General features: G+C 33.2%; 2 protein-coding genes across 6 annotated transcripts; one reads left to right on the top strand and one right to left on the bottom strand.

Annotated features, from left to right (window-relative positions):
- Positions 1–1,830: 1,830 nt before the first annotated feature.
- Positions 1,831–20,515, top strand: LOC125053348 (carbonic anhydrase 1). 5 transcript variants are annotated; one of them, XM_047654679.1, is made up of 7 exons: positions 1,831–1,927; positions 6,207–6,672; positions 11,062–11,211; positions 17,183–17,321; positions 18,811–19,007; positions 19,540–19,679; positions 20,352–20,515. In XM_047654679.1, exons 2-7 carry the CDS (start codon positions 6,222–6,224, stop codon positions 20,475–20,477), a joined length of 1,203 nt encoding a protein of 400 aa, XP_047510635.1. In that variant the 5' UTR covers positions 1,831–1,927; positions 6,207–6,221; the 3' UTR covers positions 20,478–20,515. The 5 variants fall into 5 exon arrangements, with proteins under 5 accessions (XP_047510635.1, XP_047510634.1, XP_047510637.1 ...); XM_047654678.1 differs by having other exon boundaries at positions 1,846–1,927; positions 6,094–6,672; XM_047654681.1 differs by having other exon boundaries at positions 1,855–1,927; positions 6,214–6,672.
- A 75-nt stretch (positions 20,516–20,590) lies between these two features.
- LOC125053091 (MYCBP-associated protein-like) lies at positions 20,591–22,445 on the bottom strand. Its single transcript, XM_047654301.1, has 2 exons — positions 21,921–22,445; positions 20,591–21,836 (listed from the first exon to the last, which is right to left on the bottom strand). The coding sequence occupies exons 1-2, from the start codon at positions 22,421–22,423 to the stop codon at positions 20,591–20,593; spliced, it is 1,749 nt and encodes a 582-aa protein (XP_047510257.1). The 5' UTR covers positions 22,424–22,445.
- Positions 22,446–23,101: the final 656 nt, after the last annotated feature.

The raw sequence follows: 23,101 nt of genomic DNA, 5'->3' as shown, positions 1-23,101 counted from the left end.
ATAACAAAATATAATACGATTTTAACATATGGCAGTTATACTATCAGTGGCGCTACAACCTCTAGGTCTTGTTCTCAGATTTCTGAATCTGTTTCATGATCATTGTTAAATCTAATATGATGTAGGTGATTTGCCTTTAGTGCCTGACACACGCAGTCGACTTTTTAAGTCTAAGACATGTCGGTTTCCTCACGATGTTTTACTTCACCGTTCGAGCAAACGTTAAATGCGCACATAGAAAGAAATTCCATGGGTATGAGAGTCGCTCGCTGAAGCCACTAGGCCATCACTGCTATTTAAATAAAAACATTTAGTCATAGTGTAAATAAATAAATAAAAATGTTTTTATTCATTATAAACAATGCTTTACAAGAAGACTTGGGAACTCCTTTAAATAAACATACCTGTGTCAGGGTTCCCAGCTCTTCCATAACAAACTTAAAAGTTTATTCCATAACAAAGTTAATAATTATTTTTTGTTTAGCCAATTATATTTTTTTTTCAAACTGTCTACAACAACTTTTCCCAATCTTTTTAACAAAAATTACCCGAACACGCGTGAGTGTATGAGTGAGTGTGTGGATGCATGTGAGTGTAATGTGTTTGAATGTGTAACTACGTGTTAGGTCTCAATGTTCAGAAGCCAGTCTTTTAAACATTTTTTAAAATTGTGGACGGTGAGTAGGTAGATATTACGCAGCCTAATGGTAAATATCACATTATTTTACGCCAAAAATATCAGAGAAGCCCGATCATCACTTGCCTATGAAAAAAAAAATGTTCAACGATTGATTTCACATTCATAAATTTTCGTGAATTTTGTATTATTAACAAGATTTCAATGTTTCCAGAAAAATATTTGACTATGTATATGCAATTCATTGAAAAATATCAATTGACGATATGTCTTCACAGAAACAAACTTGAAATTCCTCATTCATTCATTTTCGTAGATTCTGGATTATTAACAAAATTTTAATGTTTCTCGAAAAAGATTTATAGACCACAATTGAACTTGAAATACTTGCGAATCGTTTGCCGTTGCAATAAATTATTTACAATAAGCCCTAATCAGCACAGGTCACGGCGATCGATGAAATTGCACTGTACTGTAGGCGACACAAATGTAACCATTATAGTAATATCAGCTTAATAACGAAGTAATAAAATTGCAAATATTCTCTACATTTCTTATCTAGATCCACGAACTTAACATGTCAGTTGTATAACATCCGAAGACCGCTGTTTAAGGCTACATTCTTTCTCGTTTCATATTTTCTAGAATAGAACATTTTCAATTTAATACTAGTCTAGACTATATTTATTGCACTTTCACTTGTTTTATATGTCGTACGAGCACACAACGTCTGCGGTGAAATTTATTATTATGTCATAGCTGATGATTTAATATGTCCAGCAGGTTGCTAACATAAATCTGCTAACTAATGATTTAATTAAAGTTGAAAAAGTATTAAAACGCAAATCGAAAGAACTATTAATATAAGAGTTTTGGTGATATAGTACAAGCTTTACAGTGTCTTTAGTTATTCCTATTGGTCATAGCGTGACCTTTTAATACCTTTCTTACATGTAGTAACATTAAACTAAGTAGTTTTTGATATATCCTCGTTGCACCAAAGAACTCCTTAATTTTGTATTGGAGCTAGATTAGTTATGGATTACAGATTACATCACACGTACAGCTTGTTTCTAGTTAATAGTTCTCTCATTCTATTGCGTAGTGTTTGCACATTTTTATCATAATAGTCTTCCCCTTAAAGTGTCAACATTGTGTCTTCCCGGTTTGGTCACTGGCCGGCACGTGGTAGTCAGTTATCTAATCGGTGTGTGACAAGCACCATCTATCATAGCGGATTCGTTTATCGTTTCCCTAATCTCCAAAAGTGTCATTTGTCTACATACACACGTTTGTATTTTAAATTCTAAAATAATAAATAGTTTGAAATCTTACTGTTCGCTCTAGAATGTTTCTTTAAGTCATGAAGTCCGTTGGTGCGATTTATTGGTGACCTCTCTATATCTATACAGTCATAGTAGATAACAAAATCGTATACTTATTAATTAATATTTAGCGTTTATTTTAATGATTAGTATTTTTTCTATACAAATCGTTGACGTAACAATTGTGTGAAAATCGAGTAAAGCGCGCTTGCGATTTAATATTTATTGCGGACGTTCGATTCCGTAATAAACTATAATAATATGGATTGTTTTAGTGCAAACTATCAACGTTATATCGAGTAAAATGTTTGGATATTGAATACACTATCGTAAAAATCTATATCTAAACATGATAAGGACAACAAATATAAAATAATTTTTTGTAGGGGACTCATAGCCTAGCGAACTTAATAAGTGGCAGCTAGATGAGGGGTACCGGGTTCGAATCCCGGTTCGAGGGCAAGTTTTAATTTAATTTAAATTTGTTCTCGGCCTTTGGCCTCCCAAAGGTGGTGGTGTGCGGTACCGGGCGAGTGCCTAAAACGTACATGGAGGACACGGTCGAATTTCTAAAGACAAGCACGAATTATAAAAAATCCTATACTTGACACTGGCTAATGCACAAATTGTGCCAGAGCCATTTAAAAAAAACTATTGTTTGAGACTTAATGCTATTATTTTCTTGTGTCAAACTTTTAGTATTTATTCCTTTGTTTCTTAATGCATCGTTTCAGCATAGCACTAATGGCGTCCTGAATCAGTTAATCACAAAGAACACGCAGATTCTACTGTGTTAGTACGCTGTCCATGTACTACCGTAGGTACTATTTTTTACTAAACAATACTTAGATGAAGTCTGAATTTTTAACCATTTAACGAGATATGCATTAATGAAATGAAATAAAAAGGTATTTCTATTAAAACTTAGCATTGATAAATCAAAGAATTAATAGAATTAATTTTTCTGAACCAAACTTATCCGCGGTACCTTAAAATTTTGATCTGAAAACAGCCTATTATAATTTATAATGATAGTAGTATATTTGAAAACATGGATATTCTTAAGCCTCGTGGGGACTCATAAGATTAAACAAGCCCATTTAAAAGAAGAAAATGCGGAAGGAAATCACATATTTAAAGTATAGTCCTTTTCATGAAAGAAGTCCCCCAGACGCGGCGCTGCAATCGCATGCCGTAATGTTGCCATTTATGAGTAAAAAAATTACCTATTTTATTTACATTTAGCAGATGTAATTTATCAAAAAATATTATTTTCTGCATACTTCGATGAAACAATATTTCTGCTATGTAAAAAGTATATTTTTATTTACTTATATTAGCGGTGTTCTACCTACTTACAAAAATATGAGGAAAAGATGAGAAAATAGGGTAAAGAAAAGCAATACAATTTTTTATTCTTGTTGGGTTACAATTTTTTTCGAAGTACACGCCGCTGTTGTTACATATTACCTTCGTTTGTAATTCTTGTTACAGTTTTCTCTGACACACCTGCAATTAAATTATGAACAATTAAAAATAATTATAACTAAGTTTATAATGCTTATGTCATATGTAATATGTTTTAATTTCAGTTACCTAGTTTCATCACGTTATGTATTTGTTAAATTTTGTCGCAAAAACGAATTTATATCATAAAAGTCCCATCAATACAGCAAAAAAATATTAAATGTCAACTCTAAAAAGTACCTGTTTTGGCGGCAACTCTCTTCCGAACATTGTTTAGTGGTATTAAAACACCTTGATTCTCATGTTCCGCTTCACAGAACTCTTTCACCTTTAATATCATTTCTCGAGCCGAACTTTTTACAACTTTTGGCATTGTAATCAATCTTTAAAATGCACTAAGCTAGTTAAAAATTCACAAAAATCTACCACAACAAACGAACTTGATAACATCGACGAATGACAACATTGCCGACCTGTCAAATTTAGTTCCAAAAATCGCCGCGGGACTTCTTTCATGAAAAGCACTATAAGACAATGCGTATAAATCTGACAATTTGCATGATATAGAGACCTGAAAGAGATAGAAAATATAAACCCTTCTTATATATTCGAAAGGTGGTAAATGGAACCTTATCCAATCAAAACAGTGATTGGATCTCATGTCTGCAATACTCAAAACACTTTAACACGTTTACATAAAATAATTATACTTATTATAATTATATTATTAAGTGCTTAATCCAAGCTGTGGTACACCCATAATCTGTAGTAATGGTAGTTCATTGTCCACTGTATTAATGATTTAATTTTCGCTGCGGCGGGGATATATTGTCCGGGATACTTAAATTTTTTACGTGAACTTTATTTATACGTTTTAAAAATTAGTGTAGAAGTGAGTTTCCTCGCACTAAAAACACTCCCTTCGTCACTCACGTCATTTTTGGAATCTCATGGTATTCTGTTAAGTAATTTCAAATTACGTCTTGACAAGCGGAGGGAGCTTGTAGTTTATTGTTTATCAGAATGCCAAATCGTAAAATGACTGCTTCACGACTGATTTGAGTGCGACCGCCGCTGCGAAAACCGCTGTGAGAGTTCGAAAAGTGAGTTACAGAATCGCAAGGCTGAGAGTAGTTTTTTAATCGAATAATTGGTGCTTGTCGCTGTTATTAAAGACTTTTTTGAAATAGAAAAGTGAAATAAGAAAATCCAAACCACATAATTCGCAAATATTTTAATGAGTTTCAATACTAAAAATTTTGTATTATAAATCCAAAACAATTTCTACGAAATATATGACAAACAGAAAAATATCTGTTTTTTAATTGTTACACGAAATATAAATCAAACTTTGTTATTTACGATACGATTAAGTAATCATATCAGCAAATTATCGTTAGTGCTTAATCTATATTATGTTTAAAGAAAACACTTTTTTACCGGATTGAAGTTATGTAATATTATAAATTTAAAATAATTTTGCATAATTTTAAATTATATATATAATTTAAAAAAAAATCCGACGGTGACTGAAGACAAAAAGTATCACAGCTGTAGAAAAAGTTGCTTATCTGTATTTATTTCCCCGGAGTTAGTATCGAAGATGGAGGATTTTGGCAGAAATGGCTCACGGTGTCCTCTATTTTCGCGGATTGTTTATCTTGAGATTTTAATTTGGATATTATTCAATCCGGTAAAATGTGTAAAAGTTATGTCAATAGAATACTTCATTGTGCATGTTTAAACTTACATGTTTTTGCTAAAAAAATATCAGTATTAAACTTATATTTTTTTAATAATTCAATGTTGGTTTCATAGAAAATATTTAGCGATATATACACACAAATACTAGTGTTAAAAGGGGATTTTAACTTCTGTATGTTCAAATTATAAGAAAATCATATTTTCCATTGCGTGGTTAGTTAAAAAAACTTTATAGATTGAATGAAAGTGCTCTTCTATCTCTTTTTATCACATATTGACTTAAAGAGACGAGTACTTCAGTTAAATCAGTGCAATTAGACTGATATAGGTTTTATGAATAATGGGGGTAAAATCAATAATAAAACTGGTGTCGGTAACGATATGAGATTTTATATAATCTATACACAGCTTCATTCGAATTTCTTTCTATGTGCGCATTTAACATTTGCTCGAACGCTGAAGGAAAACATCGTGAGGAAATCGACATGTCTTAGACCCAAAAAGTCGACGGCGTGTGTCAGGCACTGGAGACTGATCACCTACTTGCCTATTAGATTGAAAAATGATCATGAAACAGATTCAGAAATCTGAGGCCCAGACCTAAAGACATTGTAGCGCCACTGATTTATTTATTTAGACACAGCTTCATGATATAAGAAGTTTTTCTATGACCATAATACGATCATAAATCAAATTCAAAACAAAAACTATCATGTCCTGGGACACGTAAGTCTCTTTAATTCGAAGATCGTAAATATGTGGTTCACGAAAGCCATTATCTTTTAACTACAGAATATTATGTAGGTATATTGTTGATTAGCCATTTACTTTCTGTTTTACATCTAGGGAAATAGTGTCATAATTATGACTATAACGTCAATTACTGACAATTATTGACATTTCATATACATTAGTGCAGTAAATGTATAAATCAGTAGTTTTAGGTTTATTTTTTTATAGTTTTCTTTTACATATGTATATTGTATTTATTATGTAATGTGTATCATTAACACTGCGAATGATCACGTCTTTGTCGGTCCAATTGAATGAATTGCCGCTAATGGGACTTCAAGGTAATAGAAATCACAATGAGTTCAAGAAAACGCAAACCTGAAGAAACGTATATACGAAGTGTTATAAGGGAATTTCAAAAGGAAATCATTCAATTTCTCGAAACCATCTCGAAAGCTCAAATGGATACCTTAAAGAAATTACGTAAAGAATTTAGAGAAATTAAAACGAAAATGTATGGTTTAAATGAAACTACTAGATTTAACATTGATCGTAATATTGAAATTGAATTAGAAGCTATTGAATCGGAGAACAGGTCTCTAAGAGAGAAACTGAAGAACTTGGAAAAAAGCTTAATTCATCTTACAAAATCGGCTATTACGCGCAATGACGAAAAAGTTCATAATTATTTTCAAATAAAATGCTTAAAAGAGCCCACAGACAAACATAATGAAATTTTAGTTCATAATAAAAACGAAGGAACTTGTATTCAAAGAGTCGAAGACGTTCCTCCGGCGAAAAAACTCGGTAAGTTAATTTATTTATTTATTTAAAAACAGGTTTGCCATTGGGGATTACAATAGAAATTTACATAATTTTTCTTTTACCGCGGCGAATACAATTCCGCACAGAGTGGGGGACTCGCTAGCCATACTCACTATACCTCCCACCCATCACGTCACTATTGGTTAAACTTGGGGTCGCGTTAGCATTCTATCAAGAGAAACACGTATAATATTGCCTCTAGGAATTAACAAATACAAACATCAAAAATAACAATGAAAACGAATTTTACACCCTGTAACAGGCAAGCCCAGCATGCTTTATATTTGTACTTAATTACTATTAGTAAGAGGATTCATTCAAACAATAAATTTGTAATTTGACGACTTATTGGTCTAGTGGTTAGTACCCCTGCTAGACGAACATCGAGGTGATGAGTATTTGGTGTTGTGCTTAGGTCTTGGGTGTTTAAATATGTATTTATATGTCTATCCATGTATAATATGAATGTATATCCGTTGCCTAGTACCCATAACACAAGATTCGCCAGCTTAGCATGAGACTCGGTCAATTGGTGTGAATTGTCTTTAAAAAAAAAGCCAGAAATATAAAGTAAAATTATTGGAAAGTTTTGAAAAAGATAGCGAAACTGTAAGTCAAATATTAATAGGTTGGCCTCGTTTCGTCACATAATCTAAAACGGAACAATTTTAATATAAAATCATTGCATATTTTCCGTTAAAAAGGTACGATATCTGAGCCACGATCTCCATCGGAATCACTGGATTGTAACAAAAAGCAATTTTTATCTTTTTTTCTAATAAATTTAATATTATCAAGCTGAAGAGTCTGTTTGGTAGGTTGCTATTATCAAGTAAGATTATTTTAATAAGTTTTTTTAGAGGAAGTTTAAAGAATATATATCATGAGTACATAAGTGAAGTTATGTTTAATGCCCACGCGGCGTAAAAGCAAAAACCATAGTAAAACTATTAATTCAATTTCAAATTCAAAAATCATTTATTCATATAGGTAACAAAATGTACACTTATGAACGTCACAAAATAAATATACATAAACTTTAATATGTAATCAAAATGTCTAATGAGACATAATAAATTAAACTTTTGCCTTAAAACTATCAATTCTAGATTGCTTCGCTTCTTTCTTCTTGCTATCATGCTCACAAATTTTGTTATTAACGTTGAAACTTCTCTCAAAATTAGGATCATTTCTTCAAAAAATTTCATGGCATTCTCCAAATCTGCACAAGACAAGTGATTTCTCCTATGCCGGAAATGACGTCATTTGTTTCGATTTCCGGCATACGTATGCTTGAGGAATAGTGTAAAAACATTGTTCGACGTAACTTGAAACGACGTAAATCGAGACGACGTAAGTCGAGGCCTGATTATGAAATGCTTCTAATTTTACATTTACAGCCAGTTCTCAAATCAAGGGTGTAGAACGGAAGAGAAGAACTGGCAATAAACTCTCCGCCACTCTTTTTAATCGCTAATTTTTCGCCAAGTCATTCCCTGAAGTTTCATCTTGTTTATTCGGAGCGTGATACAAAAAAGAAACAGTAAACAAGATTAGGGCGATTAGGAATTCCCCGAGATTAGGCCGTTCAACAAAATCAACAGTTCTATATATTAGTATAGTTGAATTAAACAGTAGGTACAATCCAGAAGTTGGATGGAAACAATTCAATACACTTACTCCAAAGTCTGATAACAAAATTAGCATGCCCAACAAATAATCAATAAAAGATAAAGCAATCTTAGATTAGATACAACCTTCAAAACGAATCATTTTCTTAAATTCGCAGTTGTAAACTAGACGTAGTAAACATGGATACTACTATGGGATTAAAAGTGTCCAGTTCAAAAACTGCCGCGACATCAGATGGTAAAATATATTTATTTTATTGTAATTAATTGACAGCTTAACTTAAATTATTCTTTGAAATTAAGTTTTCATTTGTCTGGCCTAAATGTAATTTGTTATAGAGTTTTTATTTCAACTTTCGCGTTCTTAACCTTAAGATGTAATCCTTACATCTTTATATTGTCTGTATGAACGATTTAAAATTACCAAATATTGTCTTGAATAGATAGTTTGATTATTCAGGAAAACTTAAGTAATCAATCAAAGTTTTGTGTGAATTGCCTGTAATATAACGATTATTGTTGAAGAGGTCGCAATAGTTTTGGCAAAACACACGAAGCTCACGCGGGTCGAAATAAGTTTAATACAGCTTTCAGTTGAAGGATACTTTATAGGAAGAAAATATTTATTGAAAATGAGTAGAGTCAATTATCCCGATTTCTGAATTTGTGAAATGTACATAAATATATATAAAAATGAAATATTAAAGTTAATTTCCAAGTGAATAATACATATTCTAAATACTGACGGTCGTACAAACTCATAGTTTGCAAAATAAAATTGTGCAACTCATTGCGGTATCAAGTCTGTAAACTATGTTAATATTATTCTGGAATATTTTTATAAATAAACTAGCTGACCTGGCAAACGTCGTTTTGCCATGTAATATCATTTATAATAAAAAATAGGGGTTGATCGTAGAGGGGTGAAAATTAGGGGATGTATGTAATTTTTAATGCTGTATCATAAAAAAAAAAAACTTAGCGGTGGACTACCCTTAACATTTATGGGGGTGAAAAATAGATGTTGTCCGATTCTCAGACATACCCAATATGCACACAAAATTTCATGAGAATCGGTCAGGCCGTTTCGGAAGAGTTTAACTACAAACACCGCGACACGAAAATTTTATATATTAGAAGATATATCTTTTTATTTAAGCAACAGCTTAGCCACTAGATTGTAACATTTAATTTTTTTTTAATTTTAGTAGTATATAGGTATAATTGTGAGTAGTTTATTATATTTACATATTTATATTTGTAATTTGTAAAAAATTAAATTAATTGTAAGCTAAGTTTTACTTATCTATGTCGTGTCGTCAATGATTAGTTATCGTAAAATAGTTTTGTAATTAATAACAAAATTATCGATAAAGATAACTAGGCCTCACATATTTCCTATAATTTGCAGTACTTTTCATTGAAAGTCATGATCGTAACGAATTAGATAAACAATCTGGTATTTGTATGTTAATCAATGGTGGCTTTTATCATAATCAAATGGAAAATACTTATATCACATCGTCTGATGTTTGAAGCATTTTGATTGATACATTTCCGTGTAGCACCAGGGCTGGATTTAGGCTCGGGGCAACAAAAGAGTGGAGGCCCCCTGGCCCCAAATTATTTTCCCAAATAAAATGAACGATTGTTTCAATCGAGTTTTTCCATAAATAATTTATTTATTTATTATTTATTAACACTTCGTTGCATTAACAAAATTGAACATAATTAAATGAAAAGGAGGGCAACTGGCGGCCTTATCGCTTCGCGATCTCTTCCAGGCAACCACTTTGTTGTGAAACCAAGTAGATTCTTTAAATATTTAACAAACATATAAAAAAATATCAAAAGAAAAGTTGTTGACTAGTGTTTACTAGTCGGAATTTAAAACATTTTTATTCCGTAATCTCTACGCCAACTTTTGACATTACATGGTCCGTGGGGGCCCACTGTTGTGGAGGCTATAGGCCATAGCCCCGGTTGCCCTCCTCAATACGTTCTTAATGAGGTGTAAGTTTCTATATAGTTTTAGTTTTTCTTTTTGCAGTTTACTATATTTATTTTTTTTCTTGATATGATTATCTATCTTATATCTTGATTAGTCTTTGAAATGTTTATGCTCCAACATAATTGATGTGTATGTATGTAAAATTTGTGATGTCATATTTTCTTATATATTTTAAACATACATACTGTTTTAGGGCTTATAAATCTGTGGCCATAGGTCAGAATATGATAAATGCAATTTAATTACTTTACAGGACAAGCAATTAAATATTATTACGAAATCTTGTTACCTTGGGGAGCATTCAAGTAGTACGTCACGCAATTTTTGGAGCTTACTGACCCCCCCCATGCGTACGTAACGTAAGCGTAAACGTAACGCGCCGTAACGTTTTTCTGTACCCAATAGTAAAACGTTTCGTGACCACCTAGTGACTCTTTATACCTAAAAGTTACCATTATCTGGTGTAAAGTACTGGAAAGGTACGCATCGTAATGTTTTACATAATGACAAAATTCGTTCCGTAATAGTTGAACGCTCCCTTGCACAAATCCATGACTAGCGAAATCAATAAACATCCGGTGATCAGACTGTCCGTTTCCCCTTTTCTTTAAACACGAAGTCTGTTACTTTATAGCTAATTAACACAACTATAATTAAAAATTAAACTGATTTATTTGGTAATTTCGTACGCATTATTTACAATATAAACTTATTAATGATTTGTTCCAGCTGAACAAATATCAAAGTTACGAGCATCTCAGTCACCCATAGCAATATCAGTGAACCGGTGTCCAACCTGGTCATCATTAGACCCTCTAAAGTTCAAAGGCTACTGGAATAATGACTCCCACGGGGTTCTTCTAAATACTGGACAGACAGGTAAATTAAAATAAATAAATAACCGATGACGCTACAATCTTGGTCTTAAATTTCAGAATTATATATCTGTTTTGTGATATTTATATATATAAATAGGCAAGTAGGTGATCAGCCTTTTGTATTTGATATGCGGTGACGACTTTTTCATGTCGTCCTTACGATGTTTTAGCACGGGTGAGTGATAACTCCGCATATAGATAGAAAAGTCTATCGCTGCTCAGGCGCAATTCAAATTTATTTGATTACCAAAGCGACAATAAAAGTCAACGGTCAAGTGACTCGACCAAAACATTTCCTGATAATCCAAGCATTTCCTGACATATATATTCTCGTACTTTCGTGTCATATTTTAAGCAATATTTGTATGAAACTTAAATGGGACTAAACACTTTAAAAATATTCAAAGAAATGTCTCTCTTAGAGACTCTTAAAATAATGAGGGCTATATTTTTACGTTCAAATAACAAATTGTTTGGCAAAAGTAGACTTTTATCTTAATCAGTTAAGTTTAGTAGGTAAATAAACCGCTACATTTGTGGGAATAGTAAGCTCGTATTTCCACCCCTTTTATAGTCTTACAATTGTATTTATGTCTGCTTATCCATAACGTACAATTACGTGCGCTTAAAAGCATGAACTTAAAGATTTGGTGAACAAATGTGTTAACCTTTGTTAGCAAACGCGCTTGCTAGACAACAATGTAACTATTTAACCAAATCAGTCATGAACTGAGATAAGATATTGGAAATTCTATAGAATTATCTTATCAAATAAGTCACATTTCAATAAATAATACTAAGCAGTCACTACTGGATATTATGTAAATTTTATATACTTTGAAAAATTATGATAAACATGTCAAAACGTCATCAGAGACGTAATGTTCTTACTTCTCTGATTGATTATTTTAAGTCTGATACCAATGTTATATAACATTTTTTATATAAAGGGTGTCCAGCGGAATATTTTCAACTTTAGAATTTAATATAAAAAAAACTACATCGTTTTTATTTATTTTTATTTCATAATAATACAGAAAAACAATGCGGATTTTATTTTTTAAAAACGATATCATTCAAATGATGGCCTTTTTTTTCAATGCACTCTTGCAGTCGGACCCTTACATTTGCGATTACGCGACGGCAAAGCGCTGGAGTAATGCTTTGAATTTCATGGCGAATGTTTTCTTGTAGGGCCTGAATTGTCCGGGGATTGTTGTTGTAGACCTTTGATTTGAGGTATCCCCATAAAAAAAAATCGCAAGGTGTGAGGTCTGGTGACCGAGGCGGCCATGGAATGTCTCCGTACTTGCTGATCAGTTTATTCGGAAAAACTGTCCTTAACCTTTCCATCGACACCCTAGCTGTGTGCGGAGTGGCACCGTCCTGTTGAAATTGTGTTCGGTTGTTGTACCCTGAATACTGCTGCAATTGCGGTAACAGAAACTCGTCGATCATACGGCAATACACCGGAGCAGTGACCGTCTCACCTTGGTTAAAAAAATAAGGGCCAATTACCCCGCTCGCTGAAATGGCACACCAAACTGTCGTTTTTAAACAATGTAAACGTTTTTGATGGCGCTCTCTAGGGTTGTTAGGGCACCAGTATCGCATATTTTGTTTGTTAACATAGCCATCAATATGAAAATGTGCTTCGTCACTGAATAAAATGTTTCTAAGCGCAAGTGCTGTCCGAAAACGTCCCAGCATTGTTCTTGCGAAGGATTCTCGCAAAGGATAGTCATTTTCGTTGAGATACTGAACAATTTGCATTTTGTACGGGTGCAGCTTTAATTTCTTTTTCAAAATAACATGCACTGTTGATTTTTTTATTCCTGTGGAGGCCGCAATCTTCCTTATTGATTTTCGTGGATTTCGAATAATTTCATTTCGAACTTGAGACACATGTTCTGGCGTTGTTGCTGACGTTGATGGTCCAGGAATAGGTCTGTTTACCATTGTGCCTTCTTGCCTGAATCTTTGTACCCACGACCAGATAAGTTGCGTGCTCGGCCCATCACTTAGTCGTCGAATATTAAAATGAGTACAAAAAGCGCGACGTGCACGTACCAATGATTCACTGCACTTCAAATATTGCTCCACAGCAAAAGCGCGGTGCGCTCCCGACCAGTGACTCATAGCGACTAACAAATCCGCAAATCGTACACTTTGAATGATATCCCCCCTGCTTACGTCACCCCGCTATTATTTCGATAATCGCAATTTAAAGTTGAAAAATTCCTGCTGGACACCCTTTATAATAAATTTTTGGTGAATGTTTCAGATAAACAAAGTGGTAGTTAACCGTCTTAAAAAAGTATTAATTAAAAATTTAAAGGCACGCAAAAATTAAATTTAAACAAGCTTACAATAAATAAACCTCTAACTCCTGCCCTGCGATTCTGTAACTCACTTTTCGAACTCACACAGCGGATTTCGCATCAGCGGTCGCTCTGAAATCAGTCGTGAAGCAGTCATTTTATGATTTGGCATTCTAATAAACAATAAACTACAAGCTCCCACCTTTTCAGAATGCCAAATCATAAAATGACTGCTTCACGACTGTTTTGAGAGCGACCGCCGATGCGAAAACCGCTGTGTGAGTTCGAAAAGTGAGTTACAGAATCGCAGGGCTGTAACCTGAAAGTAAAATTCGAGTCAAGACTTAAAGAATGTCAAAATCGTATTGGATTTTGACATACGGGAGACGTTGCTCGCGGTAATCCTAACTTCCTACACACTCCTAAACTAGGTAGAACACAACAATTTTAATTAGAAAATAAAGATGCATAATGTTTTTTTTCATTCGTTATTTTTGTTTTATATAGAACAGGGAGCAAACGGGCAGGAGGCTCACCTAATGTTAAGTGATACCGCCCATGGACACTCAATTCCAGAGGGCTAGCGAGTGCGTTGCCGGCCTTTTAATTTTTCGGCCTCTCGGACTAATGATTTGTTGATAAACATATTTCAATAAGTAAATGTAGGTACAATTTCAAAAGAATGTGGGGTCCGCAACGTCTACTTAGTTAATTGAATTTAAGAAGTTCATCTGGGTCGTAACGCTTCAGAATGCTTTTTTCTAAGTCTTCCTTGTTATTTGCAATCTTCATTTGGCTCGATCTCCACTTTTACGATCTTGTTTAGATGTCCCATATGTTATTCTTTATGTTCACACACACATATGAATTCCTTTATACTACATGTTGTTAAACACAGCTATATATAGAGCAAGATCCCAGGGCCGCCAGACATCACGTATTTTCTGACGGATGAAATGTGGACGATTGGGTAGTGTTAGTATGTACTATGATCGTATGCCTACCTGCTAGCTTGGTCAAACGGCCAATTTCCAGGTATCAGGTAATTAAGGTACACAAAAACATTACTTACTTCACGTAAATTCTCATGGCTGATTTTTATATATGTTTTCGAGTGTATAGTTAAAAATAAATTGTCAATACTCCCAGACACTTTCCGTCGGCCATATTGCTTAACAGACGCTTTAAGGGTCTCAAAATAATTAGTCAACTTCACGTAAATTCTGACGCTCCATTTTTATATATGTTCATCCGACAACTATTTTAAAAGCTTTGACAAGAAGACAGACCGATCCAAGGGGCCAATCATCCCCTAAACTAAATTTTAATATCTCTATGAGTGAGAGAGCATTATCTACGCGCATGAGACTGAGTGAGACCGACTGCGCTGTTAAAGCCATGAAAATTACTTGAAAAATTATTATTATTCAAAAAGGGCAAGCAAAAGCCGTTTAATATTTTGAAGAAAAATGAAGAGTACCAACAAAGCATTTCACCGTTTTGGTACGTTGGATTTTGTTGGTGATGTAGATGAAGAAGAACGTGTATTCAACATAATACAAAAATTTATCTGTGATGTTTACAATTTTCCTGGAATAATTGATGTAGATGCTGCCAGACTACAGTTGTTTATCATTTACATACATGATATCTGATATAAATGAAGAATTCAATCGAAAGAATTTAAGAAACTTCGATGCCTGTAACTTACCACCTTGTAAAAGTGAGCTTTGGCAACAGTTTCGACGGGCTAGCTTTGGAACAATGCAAGTATGAAGATAATAAATATTTTCAACCCCGAAAACAATGGCTGGACACTACAAGATGGTAAATATGATTTTCATTGGTTCGATGGAGATCAATTACCGGGTTTTGTCAGTGAGTCGCTGGAAGAACAATCAGGTAAATTATTTTCGTTTCTCATATTATTTGTATCTTTTTAGTTTTTTCAGACCTTCATTGTTTAACTTGTTTTTTACAGAGGAAGAAAATAAGGATAATGCTGATGATGACGATCACGATTTAGATATTCAATTTCAAGATTGATATTTGATGATGATGATAATGAAGATTAAAAGCCACTGTTAAGAAATATTGAAGAATTAATATTTTTCCACTTTGTTTCCAAATTTCCAATAAATAATTAATTTAAAAAATTGCTGCTATTTAAATATAAGTGGTATTTTTAAAAAATATTTTTTAGTTCTAATTAATAAATTGAAAAAAAAAAATGTCGGCTAACTTTAGTATTATTTATTATGTGTCAATTTTTTTCTTATTTTTGTTGCTACAATTTACTGGTCAACAAAAGTTCTAAAAATTATAAAATATCTGTTCAAGTAATTTTCATGGCTTTAACAGCGCAGTCGGTCTCACTCAGTCTCATGCGCGTAGATAATGCTCTCTCACTCATAGAGATATTAAAATTTAGTTTAGGGGATGATTGGCCCCTTGGATCGGTCTGTCTTCTTGTCAAAGCTTTTAAAATAGTTGTCGGATGAACATATATAAAAATGGAGCGTCAGAATTTACGTGAAGTTGACTAATTATTTTGAGACCCTTAAAGCGTCTGTTAAGCAATATGGCCGACGGAAAGTGTCTGGGAGTATTGACAATTTATTTTTAACTATACACTCGAAAACATATATAAAAATCAGCCATGAGAATTTACGTGAAGTAAGTAATGTTTTTGTGTACCTTAATTACCTGATACCTGGAAATTGGCCGTTTGACCAAGCTAGCAGGTAGGCATACGATCATAGTACATACTAACACTACCCAATCGTCCACATTTCATCCGTCAGAAAATACGTGATGTCTGGCGGCCCTGGGATCTTGGACCAATAGAAATGATTATTATTAAAATGATGAGTATTAAAAAATATGTTTCCTTTTTACTTTATGAACTGATATACTTAATGAAGCATCTACGATGGAGGAGCTACAATTACTTAAAAGAGCATTTGAATAATTTAACGCTTTTTTTCACTTTTAACACTTCTGTTTATTTTATATTTACAAATAAAATAAATGGGCCCTTAGAGAGTCAGGAGTCGGGTATGATTTATTTATTAAAAAAAACTTAATTAGAATATATTCATTATTTCGGTATAATACTATCCTTGATTAACATAAGTATAAGGAGAGAGGTTTAGAGGAGTTGTTCGGATAATACCTGTAGCTGAGTTTCTATCATCGGACGTCGAGACAGAATATGAAATTCCACCCGTATCACTTCGACGTCCGTCGTTCCACAACTGAGAGTTTTTAAGGCAGTTTCTGCCACGCACTACCACTAAGTGGAACCAGCTGCCTACTGAAGTATTTCCGAACCAATTCACCTTAGGTCCTTCAAGAAAAGAGCGTATCAATTCATAAAAGGCCGGCAACGCTTCCACGAGCCCTCTGGCATTCATAGTGTCCATGGGCGGCGGTATCACTTAACATCAGGTGAGCCTCTTGCCCGTGTTCTATAAAAAAAAGACATTATAAGCTGACCATGATATATTATAGCACTCGACACATTGAGTCATGTAAAGAATGTAATAATATAGGATAAAAAGTTTTATTCTAAGTCACTTTCCGTCAGAAAGCTTTGATAAAAATCGTTATATATTTGATAAACTAAATAGGACTTTTATACTGTTCTAGCATATTTCACATTTGACTCTGCAACACGGCCGATACTGAGTGGTGGTCCGCTGATAGGGGAGTACATATTTGAGCAGATGCACTTTCATTGGTCGGTTGATGACTTCACTGGCTGCGAGCATGTGCTTGATGGACATGGGTTAGTATTTATTTCACGTAGGCTTAATGGCTTTTCATATTCAAATATGTATTATCATTTACAAAGCAATTCGAGTGAAATATGTGAAACGTCACTAAAAAGAGTGTCTTTCTTTCAAAGTTCTTCAATATTTTCATAGTGTCTGTGACTTTTGCGTTTATGAATAAGAAACTGAACATAGGGTAGATATATCAAAGTAATCATTTAACAATGAAGTGTATATCTATGCAGTCTTCACTAGGCTTCACAGTTGGCCGTCATTATAAAGCAACAAATTCATCTAAAAAATCAAATAATACAAATTCAATATAAAAGTTTTCAATGTAGAAGATAATTGGGGTTATCTTTGACGAGAACAAAATTACGCAATTCATCTAGATCATAAATTATCTGAATTATATGTTTTTATACATTTAACACTATAATAACGCAAACCTTATTGTTCTTGATAAAACTTAGAGATTTTGGTAGCCGTTTTTTTTTAGATATTGTCGAGTTTTACACGGGATTGCAAAGACTACAACAACCTCCACAAAACAATTTAAATGTTCAAAAAGTTTTTAATACTTATATTGGTAAATGAATGCAAAAATATTTTTCCGATATGAAACCAGAAGTTCCTGAAACGCGTTAAACAAAATAAATTTACTTCTCGCCACCTGTAGGTTTGTGATGGTGAAACATAATTGAATTCAAAAAGAAATATTGCCTCAAACTTCTCTCTAATAGACCAATCTACAACGAAGGAACTATTACAAAATGTCCTTAAATTAGCAAATAACAGCTGATCATAAACTTCTGCCATCTTGTCTCTCAATAGGCTTAAACAAGGATTGCAGTTTGATATAATTTTGACGTTTATTTAACGTCTGAACTAACTAACTCAATACTGTTTAGTACGTCTCTTAAAGTTGATGATTGATGAAGGGGGTAGCAATGAAATATGGGCAATGGATCCTATACTGTGATGTTTAATTCCGTAGAATTCTGACAGCTATCATGTTTTGACATGTCAGAGATAACAAACCTTTTTGACTGGATGGGAGTCTGACCATCTGAGTACAATTTATTTGTTAGTGAATGTATATATTTTATTAAGTGCGGTACTCACATTAATAGTGGTTTTACGGCGAGTGATAATTGCGTCCCTTTTCATCACAAACAGTAAAAACGCCCAAGCAATGATAACATTGTTTTTAAAGGTGTACTAAACCTGGAAACAGTAGGCAGTGATGCTAAAGAATAAAATATAGTAATTAAAGTTAATTCGATATATTGTTCGTGATATTGAAATATTTGTTATTTTTGTATTTGATCACTCGATCAAGTAAATATTTAGATTTACCCTTTTGTAGGCAACATAAAAAAACGTAGCATTTTATTTTTAATTGCCTCAAATTTGTCCCTTTTTCGGTGGAGAACTTTGTTTGTAGCAACACTTATGACAGAATTCTACGGAATGAAAAATCAGACAATATATTTTTTTCAGATACGCAGCAGAATGTCATCTCGTACATTACAATAGTAAATATGAATCTATGGAGGCAGCTGTGGCAAACCCTGATGGTTTGGCAGTCGTGGGATTTCTTCTAGAAGCAGTTGATGCACCTAACCCAAGCTTTGACTGGTTTGTTGAAGCCTTGGACCAAATTAAGAAGCAAGATAATGCTGTTCAATTACCTTCAGGTGAGTGGTCCTCATAATCCAACCAACACTGGTCTAGAACAACTCATACGTGCCCTTTTAGCGACTTGTGAGAGCAATATATATTTAGTAAAATCCTCTTCTATCTACAATCTTTTTCATGAAATAGATTTTGCTTTTTAACTTTGATACATAAAAAAAATTACAGAGCAAATGCTTAGTAGGACAAAAAGCAAAATAAAAACTCATATTTTCTATAAAAAATAAAGAAGCGGATTGGAGGTACTACTATTGGATTTGCCGTCAGATTTCTGTTTCGCTCTTTCCTTGATATTCGTAAGTTTCTTGACAAGCGCCGTAAGTTTTTTGATCTTAGGATTCCTCTAGATATTATCCTTCCCATATGATATATTGCCCATACACCAGTCATAAATACGCACATATCAGGAACAGTAGGGCATCAAAGGTACGCCCACAGGATCACGAGTCGCAGGCCTTGCTAAGCTAACACTGGTCCTCATTTACTATATATACTTACCAATTATTCCTGCTACATGAGTTCCTTTACTTACAGCGTCATTAGCTTGGATGGATCGAGCGGAAGTAACAACTGGTAGCTACGTCACGTACAAAGGATCATTAACAACGCCGCCATACACAGAATGTGTTACCTGGATCATATATGAGAAACCAGTCCAGATTGGTAGCGAACAGGTTAGTTTTCAGGGGATTTTCCACAGGAATTAGGGTCGTTTAGGCTAAAGTCCTTGTATCTATGTTTAATCCAAACATATTATTATTGTTTAGATAGAAAAAATATTATATTTAAATCAGGAAAAATAGTGTTGCTTTATCTTTGAATTAGCATGTTTGTCCCACGAGATTTTGGAATTTTCTACAGACAAGTATACGTCATATGAAAATGTATTGTCTTAAGAATATAAAAATTAAAGAATATAATTAACAAAGTCGTTTAAAAATTGTATAATTGATAAGCAAAATTATTGAATATGACTCGTTTGCCTAAACACCATCAGTGAAAAATTAAAATCTTATGACAAACCAAAAAGTCTTAGGTAGATAAACGGTGTAAAATTCTAATCTTTCGGTCTTACTTAAAAAATCAAAAGTACTATAAATTTATAAAGATTGACGTACTTCTATTTTTTAACTGTCTAATTCCTAAGTAACTAAAATTAATTCCTAGGCCTGAAAACTCATATTAGTTGTGGTCAGTTGAATGCGGGACAATCCCTTTAAGAACTTATCTGACATGGGTACAATTTATTAGTGCTTTCGACTGAACTTAATTACTTTATAAAAAAATAAAACTGTCAGTATTAGGAAGCTCAAAAATAAAAGATGTTGTATATATTCTCTTTACAGCTGGGACTTTTAAGGCAATTGGAGGGTGTCGATAAAACGCCAATCGAACGGAATGTAAGGCCCACTCAACGGCACCCACCCGGACACTCCGTTATTTACGTTAAACAAGTGAAAGCGAAACTGTGACCAAATATTTGTTATTGTATTATATTTATTTCAAATGATTGGATGTTTTCTTGATTACAAAATGAAAAATAAATCGCCCAACCAAATTCATACAGATTTGCATGAGTAATATGTTACCATCTACAAAAATCAAATTGTAACCATCTATTTAAATCCAAATTGCTCAATATTCCTGCACACGTCTCCATTGTAGTTGCAACGTGTTCATACATTTTTACATAGAATATGTTTCGTATTGTGAAATCCATTGGTGAAGTCTCCAAGAAAATATTAGAAACAGTTGTCGTTTCTGACATATCACCTTCCGGTAGATTAAGAATTAATTGCCGAATTCTAAAGTACTCATAATCAAATTTGTCAAACAACTGCCCAAGAAGAATGTTAACAGCTCGGTATTTGTCTTGTAGAAGATCGTCATCTTCAAACCAAGGTTTAAGTAAATGAAGGTGGGATTTTCTGAGAAGCTCGTAATATTTCATTCGGTCGTCGTATTCTTTTTCTACCATTGCACTTCTCCAGCTTGTTATTGAGAGATCCCATGTCTCATTAGGTTGCATTTCCGAATATAAATCTCTGAGATTTGTAACTTCTGTCTGATGATAGAAACATACTGGATTTTTCATTATGAACATGTCTCTTTCAAGAAGTAGCTTTTTGTAAGGATAAGCTTCGGGTTTAATACTAACTGCTTTAGTAATGGCATCGTCAATTAAGCTCATAATAATATTTCGTGAGGCAACATGATTTATTTTTCCTTCTAGCTTCCTGGCCTTTCTTATCAATCTTTCTATATTTTCAACCGAATCACCAGTTAAATTAATTACCAATTTTTCAGTAAGAGTATCAAAAAAACAGACGTTGGTAGTACTAAGCTCCCATATTTCATTGTATATTCCAGGTTTGTCTGATATAAACGTAAAACATAATTCTTTTTCTTGGCCAGGATATAAACTACCTTCATTTTTATTAAAGAAAAATACTTGTTCTAGAGGTTCTTCGGGAATAAATGGAAGTGATCGTTTTATCTTTTTCCAACAGTATTTTATCATTACTGTTCCTGGATTTTGTAGATAAAGTTTGCACCTGCCAGCTCGACTAATTGGTGTATTAAAATAATATGACCATGTATTACAAGACTCATGCCATGATTCATTTTGCATGGCGCGTAAATGAGATATTTTTTGATCATGTATATCTTTGATGAAAAGAGAGTTGTTTATTTTTAGAGCGTAAATAGAACAGGTTGCTTCATCTCCTCGAGTTATTACGGTAGAAAGCGTCACTTTTGGTAAAGGCGGTATTTTTGGAGGTGGTGTTTTTGGTTTACTGCCTCTTACTAATAATTCGTCTATATCCGGTCTGTAAAAAATAAAAATATTTAAAATTAACTTATTATTGATTATTTCATAAAATCTATCATAAGTATAAAAAAACCTATATAACCTGAATGGATCGATTTTTTTTATCTGCTCCTTAAGCTCTTGTTCCCTTTTTTCTCGGTATTGCATGTACTCGTGGTCCAAGTTTACGCATGGTTTTCGTTCTGGAACCCCAATAATACCTTTCTCTGTTTCTTGTATGTATTTCGGTACTCCTATATGTTGTATAACTCGAGGAAGGCCCTTTTCTTCTTTTGTTCTTTGTATTTCGTACACAGGTCCATAATAGCAACATTGTTTTAGCCGCTGTGGTTGTTCCCACAAATAACCACGTACTGTCGGTTTTTTCTCGATTTGGGCATGTTCCAGAACGACTTTTCTTTCTTTATCCTCACGTATTTTCTCTAAAATATTCATAGTGAGGTCAGCTGGTGGTCTATCAGTTTTTTGTGCCAAATGCAGTGTTTCTTCTTTTCTAATTTCTATCCATTTTTCCCACACTAAGAGTTCTCTATCCGGATAAACTTCCATCACCTTATATTTTGGTTTAGATTCTTGGTTTTGCATTTTAAAAGATATTTTAGCAATTATTTTTTACTTTGATCGACAAGTGTCAAATCAAGTCAATGTATTAAGTGGTAGTTTTTGGTCGCTACGTATGCATAAACAATACAATCATTTTGCATCTGTGTCATTTCAACCATGAATTACATTCGTAATTAATTGTACTTAGGTATCTGATTATTATAACATATCTTTTAAAAATTATAAAGTAAAACGTGCTTGTCATCTTAAAGTCACATCAGTATATTGTGACAGTATGTGATGTTATTATTTCGATTTGAAAACTTGTAAACAAAAAAAATTGTGTATTAATTTCGACTTCAAATTATTATGTTATATTTATAATGTTAAAAGCCGCGGCAGTCGCACAAACAGGTACTACAGAAACCGAATTTAGTTTAATTTAGTTACATTATAAAATACTAACATGTACGATTATATCTACCACAATAAGGCATTAGACATGTTAAAAATGTTTTAATATTCCAACCGCAACCAAGGAATACAATTCTTATAATATATTCCGAGAAAATAACTTTCTAAACAGTTCTAAGTCATTTCCAAACGCTCTTTGTGGCTTAGGACTGTTTTCATTCATATTGGGTATCAAATACATACATTCTCTTGTAGGTAATTTTTAATTCGACTTAGGACAAGAAAAGAGCGTACCAATTCTTAAAA

The sequence above is a fragment of the Pieris napi genome, chromosome 10 (genome assembly GCF_905475465.1).
Source record: "Pieris napi chromosome 10, ilPieNapi1.2, whole genome shotgun sequence".
Lineage (NCBI taxonomy): Eukaryota > Metazoa > Arthropoda > Insecta > Lepidoptera > Pieridae > Pieris > Pieris napi.
The sequence above is the reverse complement of the archived record's forward strand: the minus strand, read 5'-3'. Positions and strand labels throughout refer to the sequence as shown.

Excerpts from the sequence above, each read along its gene's own strand:
- LOC125053348 (XM_047654679.1), top strand. The coding sequence starts at position 6,222 with ATGAGTTCAAGAAAACGCAAACCTGAAGAAACGTATATACGAAGTGTT. Across the intron at positions 6,673-11,061 it reads TCCTCCGGCGAAAAAACTCG|CTGAACAAATATCAAAGTTA; the intron begins GTAAGTTAATTT and ends GATTTGTTCCAG. Across the intron at positions 11,212-17,182 it reads TCTAAATACTGGACAGACAG|CATATTTCACATTTGACTCT; the intron begins GTAAATTAAAAT and ends ATACTGTTCTAG.
- LOC125053091 (XM_047654301.1), bottom strand. The coding sequence starts at position 22,423 with ATGCAAAACCAAGAATCTAAACCAAAATATAAGGTGATGGAAGTTTAT. Across the intron at positions 21,837-21,920 it reads AAAAAAATCGATCCATTCAG|ACCGGATATAGACGAATTAT; the intron begins GTTATATAGGTT and ends TATTTTTTACAG.